At 34.7% G+C, this 20,982-nt stretch overlaps 2 protein-coding genes across 4 annotated transcripts; both read left to right on the top strand.

Annotated features, from left to right (window-relative positions):
* The first annotated feature begins 1,340 nt into the window (after positions 1-1,340).
* On the top strand, positions 1,341-11,745 carry LOC132308821 (SH3 domain-containing protein 1). Of its 2 annotated transcripts, none has more exons than XM_059807063.1 (10): positions 1,341-1,725; positions 3,410-3,523; positions 3,665-3,734; positions 3,813-3,961; positions 6,225-6,326; positions 6,408-6,608; positions 8,090-8,152; positions 8,320-8,472; positions 9,168-9,242; positions 11,302-11,745. In XM_059807063.1, the coding sequence occupies exons 1-10, from the start codon at positions 1,666-1,668 to the stop codon at positions 11,425-11,427; spliced, it is 1,113 nt and encodes a 370-aa protein (XP_059663046.1). In that variant the 5' UTR covers positions 1,341-1,665; the 3' UTR covers positions 11,428-11,745. The 2 variants fall into 2 exon arrangements, with proteins under 2 accessions (XP_059663046.1, XP_059663047.1); XM_059807064.1 differs by having other exon boundaries at positions 8,363-8,472; positions 11,302-11,440.
* Positions 11,746-12,462: 717 nt separating this feature from the next.
* LOC132308820 (uncharacterized) lies at positions 12,463-20,518 on the top strand. 2 transcript variants are annotated; one of them, XM_059807062.1, is made up of 7 exons: positions 12,463-12,884; positions 13,711-13,865; positions 14,336-14,566; positions 17,196-17,330; positions 17,896-18,078; positions 18,847-19,008; positions 19,868-20,518. In XM_059807062.1, exons 1-7 carry the CDS (start codon positions 12,482-12,484, stop codon positions 20,288-20,290), a joined length of 1,692 nt encoding a protein of 563 aa, XP_059663045.1. In that variant the 5' UTR covers positions 12,463-12,481; the 3' UTR covers positions 20,291-20,518. The 2 variants fall into 2 exon arrangements, with proteins under 2 accessions (XP_059663045.1, XP_059663044.1); XM_059807061.1 differs by having other exon boundaries at positions 12,464-12,884; positions 14,318-14,566.
* Positions 20,519-20,982: the final 464 nt, after the last annotated feature.

Raw genomic sequence — 20,982 nt, 5'->3', positions numbered from 1 at the left:
TAGGGGGTGTCAATGTACTTTACACTAAATTAAAAGTTTTCCTTATGTGTCTAAGTATTATGTATCATTGTTTACTAATTGCATATGTCTCCATAGCCACCATGAATTAGTGCTTCTGATAAATTTTGGAGTGACAAATTCTCTATATTTACTAATTTAACTTCTAATGCTTAGCTTAGGCCCTCCATAACTTATAACAATTTAATAACATGAATTAATTATCAATCACCAGCATTGCAACAGGGTTTCATTTGGTTGAAATTTGAACATTCCAAAAGAAATAAAGAAAACTCTAAAAAATAATAAGAACCCAGGAAACCACTCAGAATAGAAGAACTACATAAAAAGATGCACAAGAAAAAAAGAAAAAAAAATATATATTCTTCGCCACAAATTTTTTTTTTTTTTTTTTTTTTTTTCTATCATTCTCGGTATAATTTAAGATTAGGGGGGTAAGATTTAATTTATGGTGCAAAAATTAAAGTTTAATTGGATCTATTTTTTAGGTAAGTGTATACTAACCCTAATAACCCATAATTATATAATTTGTTCTTCCTTGTAATTTTGTTTGAGTAATACATATTTTAATTTTTGTTGAATTGTTTTAAAATTTAAAGTGGGGTTATTTTGCGTTTTAATTTTATTTTTATTTCAATCAAAATGTAAAATTAAATTTGTATAATAATATTGTATAATATATCGTATAACATATAGAATGGTATTTGTATATATGGTAAAGCAAAAATAAATTTCTTTATTGACTCGCTAACTTGACGCTGACGCTGACAAAACTATATAGGGAGGTGTCGTTAATCACCACTGTTAAATATTCACTACACGTTCTTCAGTGGAAGAATAATTGGAGATGATTTTTTTTTGTGGCTTAGGACTAGTTTATATAAACAAGTGTTAAAGATATAGTAGTTTAATCTGACAACCGACGAGAATAACAAGTCCAGTTACGGAAGTTAGGAGTTCAAATTCCACTAGGGCCACTTATAGGGAATTTTTTAATAATTGTACGGGCTAGGGGAAAATTCCGTGGTCAATTTACCATGTATCAAAACGTGGCAGATGACTATTGATGGTGTCTGTCTTTTCTTCATCAAAGAAAGAGTGTTATTGTTAAAAATTGGCTCATTCAGGTATAAGTCTGTCAATAAGCAAAAAATCAAGGGTGTAAGTGTAATTTATCCTAAAAGCAATAATAATAATAATAATAATAATAATAATTAGTATATAAAAAAATGTAGCAAGGCACGTGCCATTTGCGAAAGAGGGATACGGGCGGCTTTATTAGGTCATAAAGACAGCACTGTGCCAAAATTCTATTGTAATTACTTTGCAGTTATTCGACACTCCTACCCACTTTTCCACTCCAAAACGTTTTTATATGCCAAAAACACAACCACTGTTTGTACTATTCAATTCTCATTCTGCGTCTTTCTTCTCTTCTGTTGATTGGGTCAGGCTCTGACTGACTGAAGACGAAGAAGCCTTTTTTTAATCTGCAAGTCTGTGTTGGGCATCTCCAATTTCCCTCATATAACTTCTCTGTCTTCTATTTTCTTGTAAATATATGGATCAATATATATAGTTGTATCTATCTGTGTATTCTCTTCTGGGATTGTAGAACGAAGCAACATTGGTAGGTCGATATACAAAATGGACGCAATAAAGAGACAAGCAAGCAAGTTGAGGGAACAAGTTGCCAAGCAACAGCAGGTATCTTCTACTTAACCTTCCGTTTGGATGTTGGGAAAATTTTAGTGAAAATGGAAACGAAATTGAATGGGTGGTTCTGTTATAACACTCTGGCAAACAATACTAGGCAAACAATACTAATCAACAAAGATGTAGATGATCAAGTTCTGCTGCGTTATTATGTTTCCCTGATTTTGTAGTAGAGAGAGGACGTAATTATTTTAGTGTTTGATGCCCAAATTAGGGATTATTTGTTTATTGCAAATTATGTTTCTTTCTATTTTCTATGATATGATGCACTTTTTACAGAAAATAGGATTAAAGCATTGAAAATTTAAACTACTTTTCTTGGGAGACATTGTGTTGTAGATAGGATTGGAATTATTACAATGAAAATAGGATTAAAGGATTGAAATGATTACATTGTGTTCTAGATAGGATTTTACCCAAGCCTGTTGTTAATTTTATTGCAAGTGAAATGAGTCTTTTGTTTCATTTAACAAATTTGAAACAAGGGCATTTAATATTATGCTAAGTGACCTTATTTTTATTTCATGTTGGTGATTGTACAGATGCCTCTCTGCTTAGGTGATTCGATTCATGGCATTTTGGAAAGACCCAGTAGTTTGTCGTTGTATAATATTCATATAAGTGCTCTATTTTTAATCGTGATCTGTAGTAAATATATCAGTTAACATGTTTTGGTCCACCTGATCCATGTTGGTTTTCCTGTTCAGAGAACCTTGAGAGTATTTGTGATACATTAATGTAATTCAAGTAGGTAGAGATGAATGATATATCAAATAAGAGGGAGAAATACAATGAGATAATCAGCAAATAGTGTGTGTAACCCCTCTACCGAGATAAACTTACCAGGCTAAGGAAGACAATATGATGATTTAAATTTGGTTATTAGTTGATGAATTATTTGCGGATGATGATATACAAATTTGAACCACATGCACAATTCATTATTACTTCCATAATAACCCCCTAAACATGGATGCAGTAGTCTGGATAATGGATGCAAATACTGAGAAATGAGTTGGAAACTTCCATTGTTACAGTCTTTCACAGGCAGTCTGTGAGACTCACTAAACTCTATTTGCGACTAAACACTCCATTGATTGATTGAAGAAAAAAGTGAGAAGGAAGCTCCTCTGTTTATACAGACTTAAATAGATATATTACACGCACATATATATACATGTATACTTTTATCCGGTGGTGTTATCTCCTGTTTCTGCAAAGCTTTATGCATGGCATGTTAATCTCTTGATAAAGTTTTATGTATCTGTTTACAGAAAAAATTGAAAAATTAGCATGAATTTTGTATTTATGAGGTATGTTAGTATCTGCATCCACAGCAAAATCTATGATTCTCATCACGTGGATGCTTCAATTGTCATGAGCTTCAATTTTGTGATCTCTTTCTACCATTTGTAATCAAATTAGAGAAAAACTGAATGTGGTTTTTTTCTTTTCTTTTCTCTTTTTGTTGGTACGTCTTTGTAATCATGATTGTGCTATATCATGGCTTGTCTTATTTTTCCAGCGAGAAAGAAAATTATGTTTGCAAATTTGACTTATCAAGTGTAGAAATATTTATTCGAAAAATGTGCATCAGTCATAGAGTGGCTTCCATGTTGGTTTTAAGCTTTGATTTTCTGTCATTCATGGCAGTTTCATGTTTGTTATTTGGCAGGCGGTACTGAGACAACTGGGACATCTGGGCATCAATGCAGTAATGATTGATGATGATGAAGTTCAGTGTCACCAACAGCTTCAAAATCTATACAATTCTACAAGGGCAGCTAAGGTATAGTTATTGTTTCATTGCCAAGTGATCTCCAGTTTTGTCAAGTTGGTTTGTTTATCTAATATATAAATTACCTGGCATAACTTTGGCCAACATAATGGAGCTTTTATGTAACCAAGTCTTAAATTCATTACGTCACAGCATTTTCAGAGGGATATTGTCCGCAGTATTGAGGGCTTTGTTTCAACTAGCAAAAAGGAAATGGAGATAGGTAAGTCTGGTTTTGCTTCTTTGTCTATGTTGCTTCCATTACAAGTCAGATTTAAGAATATCACCTTGCATTCTGTAGGAAGAAAGTTGGCTGAAGCTTGTTGCAAATATGGGACTGAGAATCAAAATGCCTCTTCCCCTCTTGCTAGAGCTGCTCTGCATTTTGGTAAATCACGGAGTTCAATAGAAAATGAGAGAGAAACTATGCTTGGAATTCTTCATGATCAGGTTATACTTACACCTGTTTCATTATAAGAGAAATATTAAACTGATGTCAAAATATAGTGTTTTGAGGATGGGACACATGAATTAACTACCACCACTACCAAAGCCTTTTCCAACTACTCGAGGTCGGCTACATGAATCCTATGTTTGTATTCCGCTCTATCTAAGGTCATGGCCTTAGTTAAACCACATGTTACCATACCCTTCCTTATTAAATCTACCCACTTTTATTTTGATCTTCCTCTTCTCCTAGTATTATCCTCAATGTGGATTACATCACTCTTCCTAATTGGCACATTCCACATGTCCAAACCATCCCAACCAATTTTCTGTCATTTTATTTTCAATTGGGGCTACTCAAACATCTCACGAATGTGTTCATTTCTAATTCTATCATTTATAGTCTTACTGGGCATCCATCTCAACATTCACATTTCCGCCATACTCACTTTATGCATACGTTGTTTCTAAATTGCCCAACATTCTGTCCCATAAAGTATGGCAGGTCTAATAACTATTCAATAGAACTTCCCTTTCAATCTTAAGGGGATATGCTGATCACACAATATACTAGATGCAACCTGCGGTAAAATAAACTCCGCACCATTTGGCTGGAATTTTTTAAATATCTTATGCTCTCTCAAGCAAAGAATAGTAACCCGGAAATTTTGGTGAAAATAAATTAAATGCAGACATGTATTCTCCTTTCACTTTCCTAGTGAAGAAACACCTTGAAAGGTCAAAAGGAATGAAGTACAAACAAGGGATTAGAATTCCTTTCGGGGAGAGGAAAAGTAATTTCTATAAAGCGAATTGGAACCATAATCATGACGACGATGACAACAACAACAACAAAAATATACACACACACTATAGTAAGCATCAACAAGAATGAATAACCTTATAAAAGCCTTTTTTCCGACTACTTGGGTTGGTTACATGAATCCCGTTTCCATTCCGTCCTTTTCAATGGCATAGATTCAGTCAATCTACATGTTAACATATCCTTTCTTACTAACTTTACCATGTTAATTTTGGTCTTCCCCTTCCTCTAGCATTACCCTTTATGTGGACTAGGTCACTCTTAGCCAGCACACTTAATGGTCTTCTTTGTTTATGTCCGAACCATCTTAATTGATTTTCTCTCAATTTATCTTCAATTGGTGCTACATCAACCATTTTACGAATATACTTATTTCTAATTCTATCATTTCTTGTCTTGTTGCACATTCATCACAACTTTCGCATTTCCGCTACAGGCACAGTATGCATATGTTATTTCTTAGCTGCCCAACATTTTGTCCCATAAAACACAACTGGTCTAATAGCTGCCCAACCTTTTCATTACTGTAGAAGTCTTAGTAGTTATATATGTGTGTGTGTGTGTGTGTGTGTATAAAGAATAAAAAAAAGACTCGGATATGATCATTTTTAAACGAAAAGTATTTTATAACCCTTGAAGTGCATACAGGTATATACTGGCATAGATATGCACAAAAATAGACAAAAAGCTTGATCAAGAAAATGGTAAAATGAGAGAAGAGAGGTTATTTTTATGTTATGATTGTTTAATATATCCCTTTAAATGTGAGCTTAAGTAAGGCCATATAAGCCCAAACTGAAATTCTTTACAGGTTTTGACGGGCCACATGTTAATTACGAAGCACTTAATCAGACTTGCCTCACTAACTTTAATATTTAACTATAGGGACTTTTTTATTGTCATTGGGCCCACAATTCATTTTTAAGATTTCAAAGCCAACTTTCTAGTTCTTATTTGTCTTTCCATTCAATGAATACAGCAGTGTGGATGGTTGGTGGTTAAAGATATTTGACATTTAGTCTGTCAAGGCATGAGGATTGGCATTTTTATTGGGTAGGAGAGTTGATTGAATTTTTGGATTCAATTACTTGTCTTTGGATAGGTTATATGGGCTGTCAAGTGTGAAAATGTGGGTGTGAATATTTGAGTATCCATGTGCAAGTAATAACGAAAGTTATTTTTGTTCGCAATATGCACCTCCAAACACCGCTCATGGTTGGCCTTTAGTTAATTGTGTTGAGTGGTCTTCTAGGTTTTATTTTCTGTTGCATACGCCCTGTAAATGAAGCACCTCTTACCTTTTGACTATCTTTATAATAAAAAGGAAATAAAAGTCTCAGGATCTAGTCTACGATATTGTGATCTCTCATTTTGTGGAGTAATTCTTGAAATTTCTCTTCTTTTTTGTGTTTTCTGTGTTAAAACGTGGTTTCTAATTTGTAGGTTTCTGAGCCACTACGGGCATCGATAATGGGAGCTCCTCTAGAAGATGCTCGCCACTTGACCCACTGTTATGACAGACTCCGGCAAGAAGCGGAAGCTCAGGTACTCTTCGGTTTCAAATCTGGGTGTATTTGGTTAGACTACAGGAGTTATTGTAATTATGTAGTGAATATCTTTTTTCAGGCGGCTGAAGTGATAAGGCGCCAATCTAAGAACAGAGATCCTTCTATATCCACAGAGAGTTCCATAAAGTTTAAGCATGCAGAAGCAAAATTAAATGATCTTAAATCTTCTACAATGGCACTTGGAAGAGAAGCTACTGCTGCGATGTTATCAGTGGAGTCTCAGCAGCAACAGATTACTTTCCAAAAGCTTCTTACCATGGTATTGCTTCTTAGTTTTCGGTATATATATTTTGTTGGCATGGCTTTGCAAGTTCTTTAATTCTCACTGATTATGCGATGGCATAATGAGTACCCAACTTCTTTTGCTGTTGATGTTAATCCATATGAGAACTCAGAGTTCAAACTTCATTCATTTTTGCACAAGTGTTGCTTACATGTTTGTCCCACAAAACATTTTGCTCGAACATATTTTTCTATTGTGGGCTCATCTTGTGGCTGCTTTCCCTTATTTTTCAGTCTAAACTCAAAAATAGTTTGGGTAGAGTGACAAGATATTGTGCGCTGCAAGTTTTTTATAATTGCACTGCAAACCTGTAGAACTGGATTTTTCCCATAGAAAGTATTCGTAACAGAAAGTAAAAAGCATTCCAGGTTAAGTAACATGCATAAAACCATGTGCAATAGATCGGCTGTTTTCTCATTACCTTTATTTTCCTCTTCAAAAATCTTTGCAAACACGTTAAATTTTATACGTGGTTGTTGGATGTGAAGTTATAGAAATACAGAATGTGATTGTAGATTACATTATAAAAGATTGGAAGAAAAAAAAAGTCTTGCAAAAAGGAAGAGAATAACGCACCACCAAAGACAATAACCCAATGGTATCTCCTCCATCCTTTTAAGTGGAAAGTTGGGGGTTCAAGTCCCATTAGGGACAAAAAGCGGTGTGTGAGTTACTTCCCAAGGTAAAAGATAAAGAATAAAGAAGAATAGAAGAATGCTGGTGAAGGCAAGGATTGTTGACATCTAAGCATCTCTAAGAGATGCTTAGATGTCATATATATATATATATATATTGTCCTATGTGTCTCGGTGTGTTTTTTTTTGTTTTATTTATTTTATCTTCTCTTCCTTCCACTGCTAGGCATGTTCCGTGTTGAGTTGTGGCAAATAAGGTACTAATGATATGAGTGATATGCGGAGATATAATATATACATTGCAAATTACATAAGCAAGAAGAGGGGAAAAAAGAAAAATGAAAATGAAAAGAGGATTTCCAAGTTTACTTTTTCTTTGGCAAAAATCCTTTGTGGCCAAAATGAGGTTACATTTGATTATTTTACCTCTCTTCTACCCCTCCCCTCCCTCTACACGGGAACTCTATATTTGGGGTCAATATTAATCCTATTTATATTTCAGGGATGTTCATATAAATAAATATATATATATTCTATGTATCTTGGTCAAAGTTTGCTTTGTTGTCAGTTTCAGAAAATCAATTATGCTTTAGTACACTCATTCAACTATCATTATAACAAGTTAAACTGCTGAGGTATTTGAAACTTCTGACTGTAAAGTTGCACACCTGTTTTGGTGAGAATGGTGTCTTCTTGTATATGTTTTCACTATGAGAATTTGGATTAGTTTGTGGCATTATACTCTCCTGCATGATTCTTTTTTTTCTTTTTGTTGGTTGAAAATTGTTTAGTTATGGGACCTCTTATGAGTTCAATTTACAGATGTATGCTGAGAGATCTTGGCATCAAAATGTTGTGACTACGTTAGAGAAGCTACATGCGGAGGTCTGTAATTATGTTTCCTGGCTTTGCATCTGAATGTTCTTCCCAGTATACGTCTGCACCTTTGTTGGAACAGATAGAATTATGTGTTTTTAGTAACTTCTTTTTCCTTATTTGTTATTTTTGTGACATAGATTATAATTGAATATCAAATGTTTTGTTGGAGTTAGATGATTATAGAGAAGCAACTAAACGAGTCTTCATCGCCACCAGATACTATGCAGAGAGATTTGCATGTTCCATCAGCACTTGAAGATACTACTTCAAATGGATCTGATGATCATGGAAATGAGAATGAAAATAATACCTATTTTATTGCAAAAGTAAGGCCTTTGAACTCCCATAGAATCCATTATTGTATAGAAGGCATTTCTCTTCTTTCTCCCCCGCCCCCCAATTAAATTCATCACCATCAATCTATATGATTTATGTTGTTGCTCATCAATCTATATCAATGTTGTCTCTTTACAATGTAAAAGTGTAGGCATCATCTTTGCCCATTGTTTGTGTGGCTTATGACCATATAATTTTGGGATGGTTGCATATTCCTCCTATAATTGGAAGAAACATCTAATTTTGTAACTGTCTTCTGATGTATTTTGGGTTCCACGGTGCCTAAGTAACCATTCGGCTTCTCATTGTGAAAGATGGTCACTAGATGGTGATCTTTTCATTATTCATTAACTTTCTTTGAAGTTTTCTTTTTAATTCAAGAAATTACTTGGTCCAACCTGGGTGTAATTAGCAACACTGGTTTTTGGTCAAGTTTCAAGTTCAATATATTCTGAAAATGTGAATGTTAAGGTTCACATAGATACCTTTTGACAGAAGTTTTCTAACTTATCTCTGAAATGATTCCTTTATTGAATGACTTGTTTATGCATGTTCTGTCAATATTGTTGAAATGCCATGACTCTTATTAGTCTTTTGAGATATTATGTTCACAGTTGCCTTTGCCCATTTTTCCTCTTTCATTTCAAGTTCTGAATTTTTTTTTTTTTTTTTTTTTGTCTTGAAGGTTATACACTCTTTTGACGCTCAAGCCGATGGCGAGCTAAGTCTTTCAGTTGATGATTATGTTGTAGTTCGTCAGGTACTGCTTGTCTCTGCCTAATTCAAGTAGAAATGTGTGAACTTTCCTCACTCTTATAGCCACACTTTCTGGAACTGTCAGTTCTTTTATATTTATATAGCATGGTTAGATTGTCAATGTATAGTTTCTGGACAATGCCTTGGCCATGCCGTGGTGTAGTAAAAGGGCTTCTGCATGAATGAATAAGTTACCCCAAGTCTTTGATAGTTCCAGTGCCATTCATCCCTTAAAAGCTCAATCTGTTGAGTAATAGCCGGTTCCCGTGGTTTCAAGTTTCAACCCCGTATCTTCACAGAGCGAGTTGGGGCTAAGGGGGTACTGCATTGAATCAGTTCTATATATTCCGTTTTCCTTCTCTAAACTCACTGTGTTTGTCAGTGGTGATTCTTTTGGGCATCTCAACTTCCTGGTTTCTTATTCTGGAGCAAGTCTTCAACCTATGTTAATAGCGTAGCCTAGAAGACATTGCCTGTTCAAATAAGACCAGAACGCTGGTTTTGAAATTGTGTCTGATTTGTGATCATGATAACCAATCATAATTGGTCAATTTTTTCATCATTGGAGATGAAATTAAATGAGGCAAAAGAAGCATGGAATTGAGGATCTTTATTCTAGATATTAACATAAAAAGAAATAAAATCTCAATATATTTTGGAAATGTGCAAAATACTTTAGAAGATTAGAAGGAATCTTGTAGAAAAGGTCTCATGTTTATAGAAGCTGCGTTCAAAACGATAAAGATTCCAATGAAGTTACTTTTATCTTTTAGTGTTTTTTTTTTTTTTTTTTCCTCGTGCTGTTGTAAGTAAGAATTAAAAGGGAGTTTTTTTTCTGAAATTTCAAGTTGAAGACCAATTGTATATGGACATATAGTCTGTTTAGACAATGGATCACAACTGTACATATTTTGTATATATATATATACCTATTGCATGCTCCTATATTCATGGTCCTGCATGTATTTTCCTTTATTTGAATAAATGTGTTTCAAGTAGTCAGTTGACCATAAAGAAACATTATAAATTGTTTTCTTGAGCATAATTTATTTTAAATTATTAATAATGATGGATAAATTCCATTAAAGAGGCATAATGTGCATTTAACCTGTATTTGGAAGTAGGTCAGTAATCATTGTTGGTCCCCTGTGATCTGGGATAATTCTAGGGATGAATCAGACGCAAACCTGACCTCCAATTATATTAGCATGAAAGTGGCTGCTTTTGTACACAAGGGTGCTTCATGCTTGATAGCTGAGCTTATGCTGTAGTGAGTAATGGCGCCCTACAAATTAATTTTTATGTTGACTTTTCTATCAAAGTTAGAAGGAAAAAAGAGAGAGGAAGATAACTTGCGTTTGACCTATGTCGCCATAGGTATTGCATGGATGACTGCCACAACTGAAAAGTGGATTAGTGAGATGACTTTGGCAGTTGTATTTTCCCACATGAGAAGCTAAATAGGCTATAGAATGAAGTTCTTAATTCAGGCGGCATAGTTTTGGATTATGAAAGGGATTAGCAGACCACACTTTCACTCATAAATTGGTTATTCACGTTTTACTGCAAAACAAATTTTGGTTCAAATGCTATATGGTACTTGTTACTGAGATCACATAATATTAAATCAATTTTACCTTACTTGCGTGTTTTAATTGTAAGTGATTCAGAGGTTGAGCGGTCATGATTAATTCAACATTAAGAAACAAATTTGTTTTTTGGTCAAAAAAAATTCCCTGTTGTATTCATCCTTTACAGTCAAATTAGTGATAGCTTCTCTGTTCAAGGTTTCCTTTTTTGTTGGTAGGTCATGGGATGGGTTGAGTTGGAACTTTATGATGTATTTTAACATCTAGCCGTTGGCTGATACATATTTTTGATAGATTGAGTTTTGAGAAAGGATTTCAGAGACATGTTCCCTCCTATATGCTCTTGACAGTACATAACTGTTATGATATGAGTATGTTTTAGTTGAATATCCCTTGTGTTAACTTGTATATTTTCAAGGGCTGGATCATTTGTATTTTAAAAAATATATGTTTTTGGGTTGTGATCCTTGACAGGTGACTCCTAATGGATGGTCAGAAGGTGAATGCAATGGTGAAGCCGGATGGTTTCCCTCCGCGTATATAGAAAGGCAAGATAAAGCTCCAGTAAGCAAGATAGTTGAAGGAAGTTCTCCACCATGAAGACACCATTTCGTTTTCATGCTTTTGTGCTCCATCTCCATGGCTCTATAGTTGCAAATTTCAAATTTCTAGGAAAGCAATTGGTTTCGCTTTCTTTTATTTTCATAAGTTGTGTAAGTAGGACCCAAATCCAATCCACTTATTAGAGACTAAACTCCGTGCATTCGTTCAGATGTAAATGTGATTATGAGTAATTTTTCCCATAAAATCTGTATAACTAACAAGTACATAGGTGGAGATTGTCAACCTATGTGTGTAATCTGTATACATATTTTTGGTGAGTTCCATCCGATGTATATTTGGTTTGTTTTCTTGGGATGTAATGATTCTGCATGAACAAAGTATTGCTGGCTTTAAGTTCTGTTTTGAAAACTGAATGGGCATGGAAGAGAGTTGCTTTCTCATTTTTCTAAACTACAATTGGATGTATCACCAAAGAAAATGGAAAATGTTGTGATTCGTAACTAAACCACATTAATTATTTACGATAAAAAAATAATAATAAATAAACCACATTAATTTTATAATTTTATAAAACTGCGAGTAAATAAATTTTATATCAACCATGAACACTGAATGAAATAGATAAAAGACGCACCCAATTAAAAATTTAGTTCGATAAAAAAAAAAAAAAAAAAAATCAAGCTGAAATTTTAATTAGTAAATTGTAAATTGATGATTTCTTTGATATAAAAAATATATATATTTGATACTTTACTTTTAGGCTCTGTTATATATTTTTTTTTCAGGTAAAAGATTTTTTTATTTTTACTTTGTCGGTGGTTGGCAAAGGACTACGTCCAGGTTGAAATCGAGTTTATCGGACGAGATATGTATAAATTATTATTTTTTATTTTTTTATTTTTTTTTCGTAACTATTTTACGGCAACCAAACATTATAAAATAAAAAAATATTTTAGCACAGAGTATTAGGTTAAATGTTTATTTTTAATCTTTCTTCTAATTGCAAATCATGAACGGTTGAGAAGTTAGAGGCTTATGAACTTTCTAAGTTCTAATCTAAATCTATGCATGCTCACAGTTACTCAGATATATGTTTTTCGCAAGTTATATTTGCACACGTTCGCGCACACACTCTTTCGTGCACAAAATGGCGTTGTTGTCAATCCCGTCTCTCTCCAACCCAAACCCTAGTTTTCCTCATTTCCATCGCAGTAATCCCCTGTTTCTTCGTCAGCGGAACCTCAGATTCTCAGTAACAGTTTCGGCCACACTTGGCCGCCGGAATCTCACCCCACACTCGCCGGCCGGCGAATCTCCAAAATTGCCGAGGTACCTCAAGGTAACTCCCGACTTGCTTCGCCGTCTCGCTGCCTCTGCTATTCTCTTCATCGCCCTCGGCATTCGAGCCTGCTCGGCAGCTGCCACTACACACATTCCTCCGGTTTCTTCCACGGTCGATTGTCAGACGGTGGTTGAACAGCAGGGAATTCAAGGTAGCTCCGAACGATGGTGGTCATATGACTCATATCATACTAATAATTAAAACTTATAATACTAGTTTCAATATTTTTTTGATAATGATAATTTCATCTGAAATTCACTAGACGTGAAATAGGAATACCTCATCATGTAATTGAGAGATTTAATTGTTAGGATGTTATGGAAATCTAATATGAAATCTCTAGTTACTAGTTTGTATGGACAGAATAAATTGATAATTTTCACTCATGGTTCTTATAAGAAACAAATTTACGGGCTGAATAAGAATTTGCATTTTATAATGATCCCGCCTCATATTATTACCAAACTAATCTAAAAGTCAAAAGCAACTTTATAGGTACACACAAGTATAATATATATATATAGATATATATTTATATTTATATTTATATAGGTAGAATATCTTACTATAAATTTGCAAACTTTTGCTATGTTTGGTGGCACCTCCAATCCCAAATCCATGGCCCTGATTCGGTGCTCCCAAACATAACAATAGTGACATTTATATCTCAATATTTATCCTCAATTCATTCAGACTTTCTTTCTTTAGAGGAAGTATATTCACATATAAATAATGATTGCCTGAGTGAGCTAATTTGAGGTATCTGTTGATAGGAAATATATACTATAACGTTGCTTGGTTTTACTTTTTAAGTTCTCTTTTTTCAAGTTAACAATTACTTAGTTATATATAATCTTTGTTTGTTTGTGTTAAACTACTACTATAAATGCTGTGAGTGAAAAAGAATTCCTACTCTTTTGAGAAATTGTGCTGGAGAGCTTTTTTAGAGTTAACATACAACAATGTTTTGTGGACAGACAATGGTGATGTGGGAAAATCTGAGAATGTGGAGAACTTTGAAGGTAATGAATTGATATCATCATTTGAGACTTGGAAGTCCAAAACGTATGCTTTGACGGTTCCTCTGAAAATTGTTGCTGTGCGTGGTTCAGTTCCTCCTTCATGGATCAAGGTCTGCACCATGGCTTTCCATTGATAACTATGCTTAAGAAGTATGTGTATTCTCTTGACTTCGCTAGGCCCTAGTTCTATCACTTCTTTGATGTCCAAGAAAGTTAATTTGTTTAACTTTGATCTCAACATAATCCTACTGTTATATAAGATACTGAAAATTTTATTAAAGAGAGAAAATATATGGCAGTTTATCATTTGTGTTCAATGTAGTATCTCCATAGATTTATTTCTTTGCCCAATGAAGTGATTCATTTGGGAAATTATCTTGTTACAATGTAAAGGTTTCTGCACAAACTTTAATAGCAACAGTGACAGTGCAGTAGCAATAGTTATATTTCTTTGTTGTTGTAACCATCATCATCGTCTTTGTTTTATTGTCCACTGTTGTTTTTTCCAAAAAATAAAAAATTAACGGTAGTTCTTTAGAATAATTAACTTATTGTCGTGTAGGATTTTATGCAATCTCAGGGAAGGAGAATGAAGTTACTTTCAGAGTTCCGTGGAAATCTTGAGGACATTTTTACTGATCTCTCTAAGCAAGCCATGAAAGGAAATGTTGATCCTAAATCTGCTATGGCAGCTGATATTGTTACTGTTGGTGATTCCTGGCTCAATTTTGCAATTAACAAGACTCTTATTGAGCCCATACAAGGGGCAGAGGACCAAGATTGGTTTAGAGGCTTGAGTGACAATTGGAAGGTAAGGATACAATTTTTTTGGGTGTTATCAGACATGTCTTTTACTTGACATTTCTATTAAATAGCGTGTTATATGTAGTGCCTGGATAATAACACCATTTTGGTCAATGTGCCAAAATATCTTATTGTGAAAAATCAGTCATTTTGTTTCCCTAGGGGGTCAGCTATTTATAAAGAGAACTCGGTTTAAGAAAGCGTACCTAGCTTCTAGGGGTAGTTGTGCCTGTTATGTTATATATAATATTCTAATTGTATTGTTTGTGGCCCGAATTTGGTGCCGGGACGCGTTGCGGCCTGTTTACGAACTGACGGCCCGTTGGATGAGCTTTGTGTGGACCAAGCCTAAGGGCATTTAGGATTTGGAGTGGGTCATTTTTTGACCCCTTTTTTGCTTGTGGGTCGGGGACCCTAATTAGTACTCTCTTGTAGCCCGATATATAAGGACGTTTAGGATTTGGAGTGGGTAGAGATTTTGACACACTGAAAATCGCAAAGAAAGAGAGTGAGGGGCTGAAACTTGTAATCTCCTATTTTTCGTATAGCGAAAACTTTCGCCGGATCTCCACCATGGACGTAGGTTTTGCCGAACCATGTATAATTTTGTTCTGTTCTTTGTGTGGCTTGTTTATTTTATGTCGTGATTCTTGGTTTTATCTTTGGGTTCGCTGCGTTTGTCGTAACACTAATCATATATCTACTTATAAGTTATTGGTTACTGTGTATCTTTTCCACACGTTTTTATTACCGATATAGTGCTTTGACAAGAATGGTATATCTTTGTACAGGTAACTTATTTCACTTCTGACTTCCCAGCAATACCAACCTTTTACTTGGTGTCAACTCTTACTTCAATCAATATTGTCATTTCTTTTTTTTTTTGATAAGTGATCAATATTGTCATTTCTTGCTTGCTGTTGTTGATTTTAATCTACTCAAACTTATTGGGATGCCATTTTTTAGTGGCAACATTCATGACCATGGATTGGCATTTCAGTGGTGTCATATCAAAATTTCAACTATAGGAGTGAGTCGACTCACAGCAACCTAGAATCACTCACTTCTGTACTCATCCTACTCTTGGTATGAATATTCCTCTTCAACCTCTCCTTCCTAATATAGGAATCCAAAGAAATGAAGGAGAGGGGAAATATCATATATTTTTGCTTCTCCTTGCTTACTCATGGTGATGTGATCATAATATAGTAAACATAGTGCTAAATGATGATAGAAGAAGGATTCAACAGATGTGATCCTGATATTCATTTGGAATATAGTAAAGATATATGATAATAATTTGGAAATTTTCGTGCTAATTTTCAGTTAAATATTGAGAAAGATGGAGGATGAACTAGTATGTGTTTGATTGAATGTAGTGCTTGGCATAGCATCCTCCCTTAGAAAATTACACTGAGTACTGTTGTTGAGTCTTGATCATGAAGATGCTGCACTCTCTCTTTCTCTCTCTTTCTCTGGCACAATATGGCCATCCTTTTCTCTCACGTTTGCTATGTTTTGATACCATATATTTTTGCTTCTTCTTGCTTACTCATGATGATGTGATCATAATATAGTAAACATAGTGCTAAATGATGATAGAAGAAGGATTCAACAGATGTGATCCTGATATTCATTTGGAATATAGTAAAGATATATGATAATAATTTGGAAATTTTCGTGCTAATTTTCAGTTAAAAATTGAGAAAGACGGAGGATGAACTAGTATGTGTTTGATTGAATGTAGTGCTTGGCATAGCATCCTCCCTTAGAAAATTACACTGAGTACTGTTGTTAAGTCTTGATCATGAAGATGCTGCACTCTCTCTCTCTCTCTCTCTCTCTGGCACAATATGGCCATCCTTTTCCCTCACGTTTCCTATGTTTTGATACCTCTACAAGTTTCTTAGATTCTCGACTTTCATATATCGGGCAGGGTTCTGCTGAGGTTAACTGTTTAGCAAAGGAGAAACTGACCGACTGTTTTATGGATGTAGTCTGCATTTTTATTATTTCTGAAACTAATGTGACTCAAGTCATTTTATGTGAACATAATCATCAATTGAATCCCATAATAATTAGTGGAAAGCCTTGGCATTATGGGGATATATATGAATTATGGACAGAGGTGACCTGATAATCATAGCTCTGTGTTTATTTTCAAGTGCACTTTCATTTGCAAATGAACAGAATTTCTTATTTCTGCTTCTCATTGAAATTTTATGTTCCACAAACCAACATTGAAATTAAGAAGGCTGTCATGATGAATTATGGGTGGGGGGAGAAACTGTTGATGAAAGATTAAATTAAAACATTCAAAGAGGTTTGCTCTTTGACCTGACTGATCTCAGAATTGGTATATGGTAGAATAGTATCTCAGTAGGCATCTTGCATACTGGTTTACCTTGTATCTTTTGTCATGCAACACAATGGTATATGGAAATTGTTTATCGCAATCGTCAGTACCATTAGTAAGGATAGATATTTGATAATTTTCCTTAATGTGCTGAAGAACGTAGATTGTTGCATGCAAGCACTGCTAAATGCTGATGATGGTATTATCTTGAATTTTGTTGCTTTTCCTTTTGGCATCTACTCCATTACACTTTTAGTACCTGCTCCTAAAATAATCTCAGGTATATTTACGCAGGAACAGTGAGGGTAAATTATATTCTGGAGGTAAAATTTGGGCTGCTCCGTATCGATGGGGAAGTATGGTGATAGCTTACAAGAAAAGCAAATTTCAAAAGTATAATTTGGCTCCTATAGAGGTAATTTGTCTTTAAAAACTGTCAAGTTTTCTATGGGCATTTGTATTGTAAAATCAAAGACAATATGACTTCCTATCCTTCATATTGGATGCAGACAGTGTTGTTAAAGATTTCTCATCTTTCCATCAGAGCGTAATAGTCATAATAGAATACATGAAGCCAAGTTGGTTTGATGGATGCGTTTTCTGAGGGACTGGTTCCTTAAATCAATAATTAGACTTTTAGCTTTGATTTGTTGTGGTCCCAAAAACCATTGCTAAAGCACTTCCATGATGATGGTAGCTTTTGGATCAACCGAGTAATGGGTGAATATTAGCATGTCAAAATGCCTTTGTTTTTGTTGTTTGAAATGCCTTTATTTTTATTTTAAATGTATGCTTTTAATCGAATTGGCAATAAGGATAAAAATGTCAGCAGGGAATCACAACTTCTGTGCAATCGGTTGGTATATTATTATGGCTTCTTTGACACTCTTTGTATCAACTTTTGTGGCTGTAAACTTTCTGCTAACAGTATTTTACATTCTGCATCTAGTATTTTTGGAGTAAGTAAATCAAATTTGCAGGACTGGGCAGATTTATGGCAGCCTCAACTTGCTGGGAAGATTTCGATGGTCGATTCTCCTAGAGAAGTTGTAGGTGTGGTGTTGAAGTGTATGGGGGCATCATACAATACAAAGGACATTGACTCTGAAGTCGCTGGTGGGAGAAATGCTGTCCAACAGAAGCTTGCATTGCTTCAAAAACAGGTATGAAGATGAAATGCCCAGAACTCATCTAACATGGTTGTGAAGGCCTCCTCAGTGGCACAATGGGTCTGGTGTTGAATTCTTTATGATGATTAAAATGGGGTGGAAAAAGAAAATATGATGGCAGAACCATTGTTTCTAATCCTGACCTAATCATATGCATAAAAATTGAAATTTCTGGGCACTTTCAAGTTTCAACAGCTAGGAGAGCTTTATCTTGAACAGTGAAGGGGGGAAAACAAAGGCAATTAAGAAAAAGGATGTAGAAAAATGTTACACACCAAACAGAAATATGTGGTTCCATTGTAGAACTTATTGATTTGACCCCAAAGTTGACTACTCGGACTCTTTTCTTGCAAGTTATAATTGGTAGAACTTGATAATTTCATCAACTCAGCTGAGTCAAGTCAATACTTGACCAGGTTTTTGTCTCTTTTTTTTTTTTTGTTTTTTTTTTTTTTCATTTTTTTTCTGTTTTTGTTATGTAATGTCACGTTGTTAGCCAAAAGTGTTGAATATTTTATTACTGAAAGCATTAACAAGTGGTTGAGTCAATTTCAAACCCTGTTAATCTTTTGGGTCAGATTTGAATTGTATATTGAGTTTTACAACCCTGTTCAGATTAATAACCTTTTTTGAGGTACATCTTCACGGTTGTTCAAAATTCGTAGAGTACCAATACATGGGAATTGGGAGTATAGGGAAGTTCTATGGCCGGTGTTTCTCTATGATAACTTTACAACATCTGCACTAAAAGGCTTTCTGCAGGTTCGATTATTTGACAGTGTGCACTACTTAAAAGCATTCGGAATGGGAGATGTATGGGTGGCTGTTGGGTGGAGTAGTGATGTTCTTCCTGCTGCTAAACGCATGTCAAATGTTGCAGTAATTGTTCCAAAGTCTGGAGCTAGTTTATGGGCAGACCTATGGGTAAGTTCTAATAATTTGTTGTCAAATACCAAATGATTTGTTTGTTTGTTTGTTTTTTTTTTTTTTCATAGGTGATATATTTTTTCTTTTAAGGTTACTTTTATCTCTGAAAAGAACTAAAAATTAAATAATGCATTTCAATTCTCAGTCATAATGTTGTCGTTCATGAAGAGAATGATCTGGAGGAGTTAAGCTAATCTCACCTTGAAGATCATCTTTATTCTAATCCTTTGTAACCTGATTTTATAACAACATAAATATAGTCCTGTGACATTGAGAGACTTGAGAAATTGTAGATATGGATTGTTGAGATGATCAATACAGAATTTTATATCATAATTAGTTAGGATGATGAGAAAAAGGGATCCACCTTGGAGAAAAGGAGGGCATGTGTTGTTAAGGTCTACCATTTGATTTTGGTCAACCCTATTTTTCGGGTTTAGATGGGTTAACGTAACTGGGGTAGACAAGCATAAATATATGGGTCTGGATTGGGAAATCTGCTACATTGAGTCTCTCGGCATGGTCAGACATGCCCGGATCTTGGCTTTGGATGAGATATTGTCGGTTTTTATTTTATTTTTAAATAATAATAAAAATTATTCTGGGCCAAACAAAATGTTGTAACTTAGTCCATTTATCACACTTGATTTAGTAGTGTTCTTTTTCTTTCTTGCACTTTTTAATGGATGTCTGCAGCTATTGATGACAAATATACGACTCCGTAATTGATAAAATAATAAATTTGGGGAAAGGCAGTCAATATAATCACTGTAAAACATTCATCCATATGCAGATTAGTTATGAATAATGAATATTAGCTTCCTCTTTTAGATATCGAGTTATATCCACTTCGCAGGCAATCCCAGCTGCCTCAAGATTATCAACAAATAGAATTGGGGGCCGAGTCAGAGGTCCATCTCCACTGATCCATCAATGGGTAGAGTTCTGTTTGCAAGCTGCCAGAGCATTGCCTTTCAAACAGGAAGTAATCCCTGGCGCATCTCCCTCTGCCCTTGAAAATGGCCAAGCTGAAGAGTCTGGAGAGCTTACGAAGGGCAAGCCAAAGCTTGACACGAACCTTATTGCTGGAGCGCCCCCAGCTGAAATTTTGGCTAGGTGTGAGTTCCTAGAGCCATTATCAGATACTGCACTATCAGATTATCAATGGTTAATTGCTAGTATGCAGAGACCTGGTAATGGTTTGTTTTACAAAGTGCAACAGTATATCTCATCAATTACTCAAACATTTTGGGCAAAGTTGCAGTCGAAGGTAATCTGAAACATCCTGATCCTCCTTAGAGCACCAATTTGTTGATTGCAATTCTTGAACGAAGGTCTGGGCTTAAATGATAAATGCAGTGTACATATGCAGTTAGATTTTTGTAACATTTAGAAATTGGAACAATTAAGTTAAAGTTACTAAGCGGTGCTACACATTACAATTTGATTGTTGTCAAGTGCCAAAGGTTATATTACTTAAATATCTTGATCAATTGCTTTTTATGCTGATTTCTGACCTAAAGCTGAGGTCACTTGGAGTTCCTTCTGATAATGAACTGTGGTCTAATTTATACGGAGTATTATTTTACGAGAATAAAATGACAAAAAAATATATCTATGAGAATTAACTTATTTTCCTTTTGATAATGCCAGCACACGAGGTCAACTTTGTTGCATATTCTTGTATACAAAAGCCTCATTAGCTTATGGTTGAAACCGGTGAGCACTATCAAGATAGAAAAGTAGAATTTAAAATACAGTTTTTATAAACTTCACTAGAAGATAGAAAATTGTTCAAAAGCAACGTATGCAAGTAAATCTTAAAAATGCACTCGTCAAAGCAATGGGAGACAGGCCAATAAACCAAAATATATCAATCAAGTGTAAACAAAGGCAGGAATGGAATCAGTTCCCATTTCATTTTCCTTTGAAATTGGCCAAAAGAAAAAGAGCCAGAAAAGGAGGTAATAT

This window comes from Cornus florida, unplaced genomic scaffold (genome assembly GCF_030987335.1).
Source record: "Cornus florida cultivar Cherokee Brave unplaced genomic scaffold, ASM3098733v1 CherokeeBrave_3.0.0_Hap2_Chr05, whole genome shotgun sequence".
Taxonomy (NCBI): Eukaryota; Viridiplantae; Streptophyta; class Magnoliopsida; order Cornales; family Cornaceae; genus Cornus; species Cornus florida.
The sequence above is the reverse complement of the archived record's forward strand: the minus strand, read 5'-3'. Positions and strand labels throughout refer to the sequence as shown.

Coding starts and splice junctions, on each gene's coding strand:
- LOC132308820 (XM_059807061.1), top strand. CDS start 12,482: ATGTTTTTCGCAAGTTATATTTGCACACGTTCGCGCACACACTCTTTC. Junction 12,885..13,710: donor TGAACAGCAGGGAATTCAAG/GTAGCTCCGAAC, acceptor TTTTGTGGACAG/ACAATGGTGATGTGGGAAAA. Junction 14,567..17,195: donor GCTTGAGTGACAATTGGAAG/GTAAGGATACAA, acceptor AAATAATCTCAG/GTATATTTACGCAGGAACAG.
- LOC132308821 (XM_059807063.1), top strand. CDS start 1,666: ATGGACGCAATAAAGAGACAAGCAAGCAAGTTGAGGGAACAAGTTGCC. Junction 3,735..3,812: donor CAAAAAGGAAATGGAGATAG/GTAAGTCTGGTT, acceptor TGCATTCTGTAG/GAAGAAAGTTGGCTGAAGCT. Junction 6,609..8,089: donor TCCAAAAGCTTCTTACCATG/GTATTGCTTCTT, acceptor TTCAATTTACAG/ATGTATGCTGAGAGATCTTG.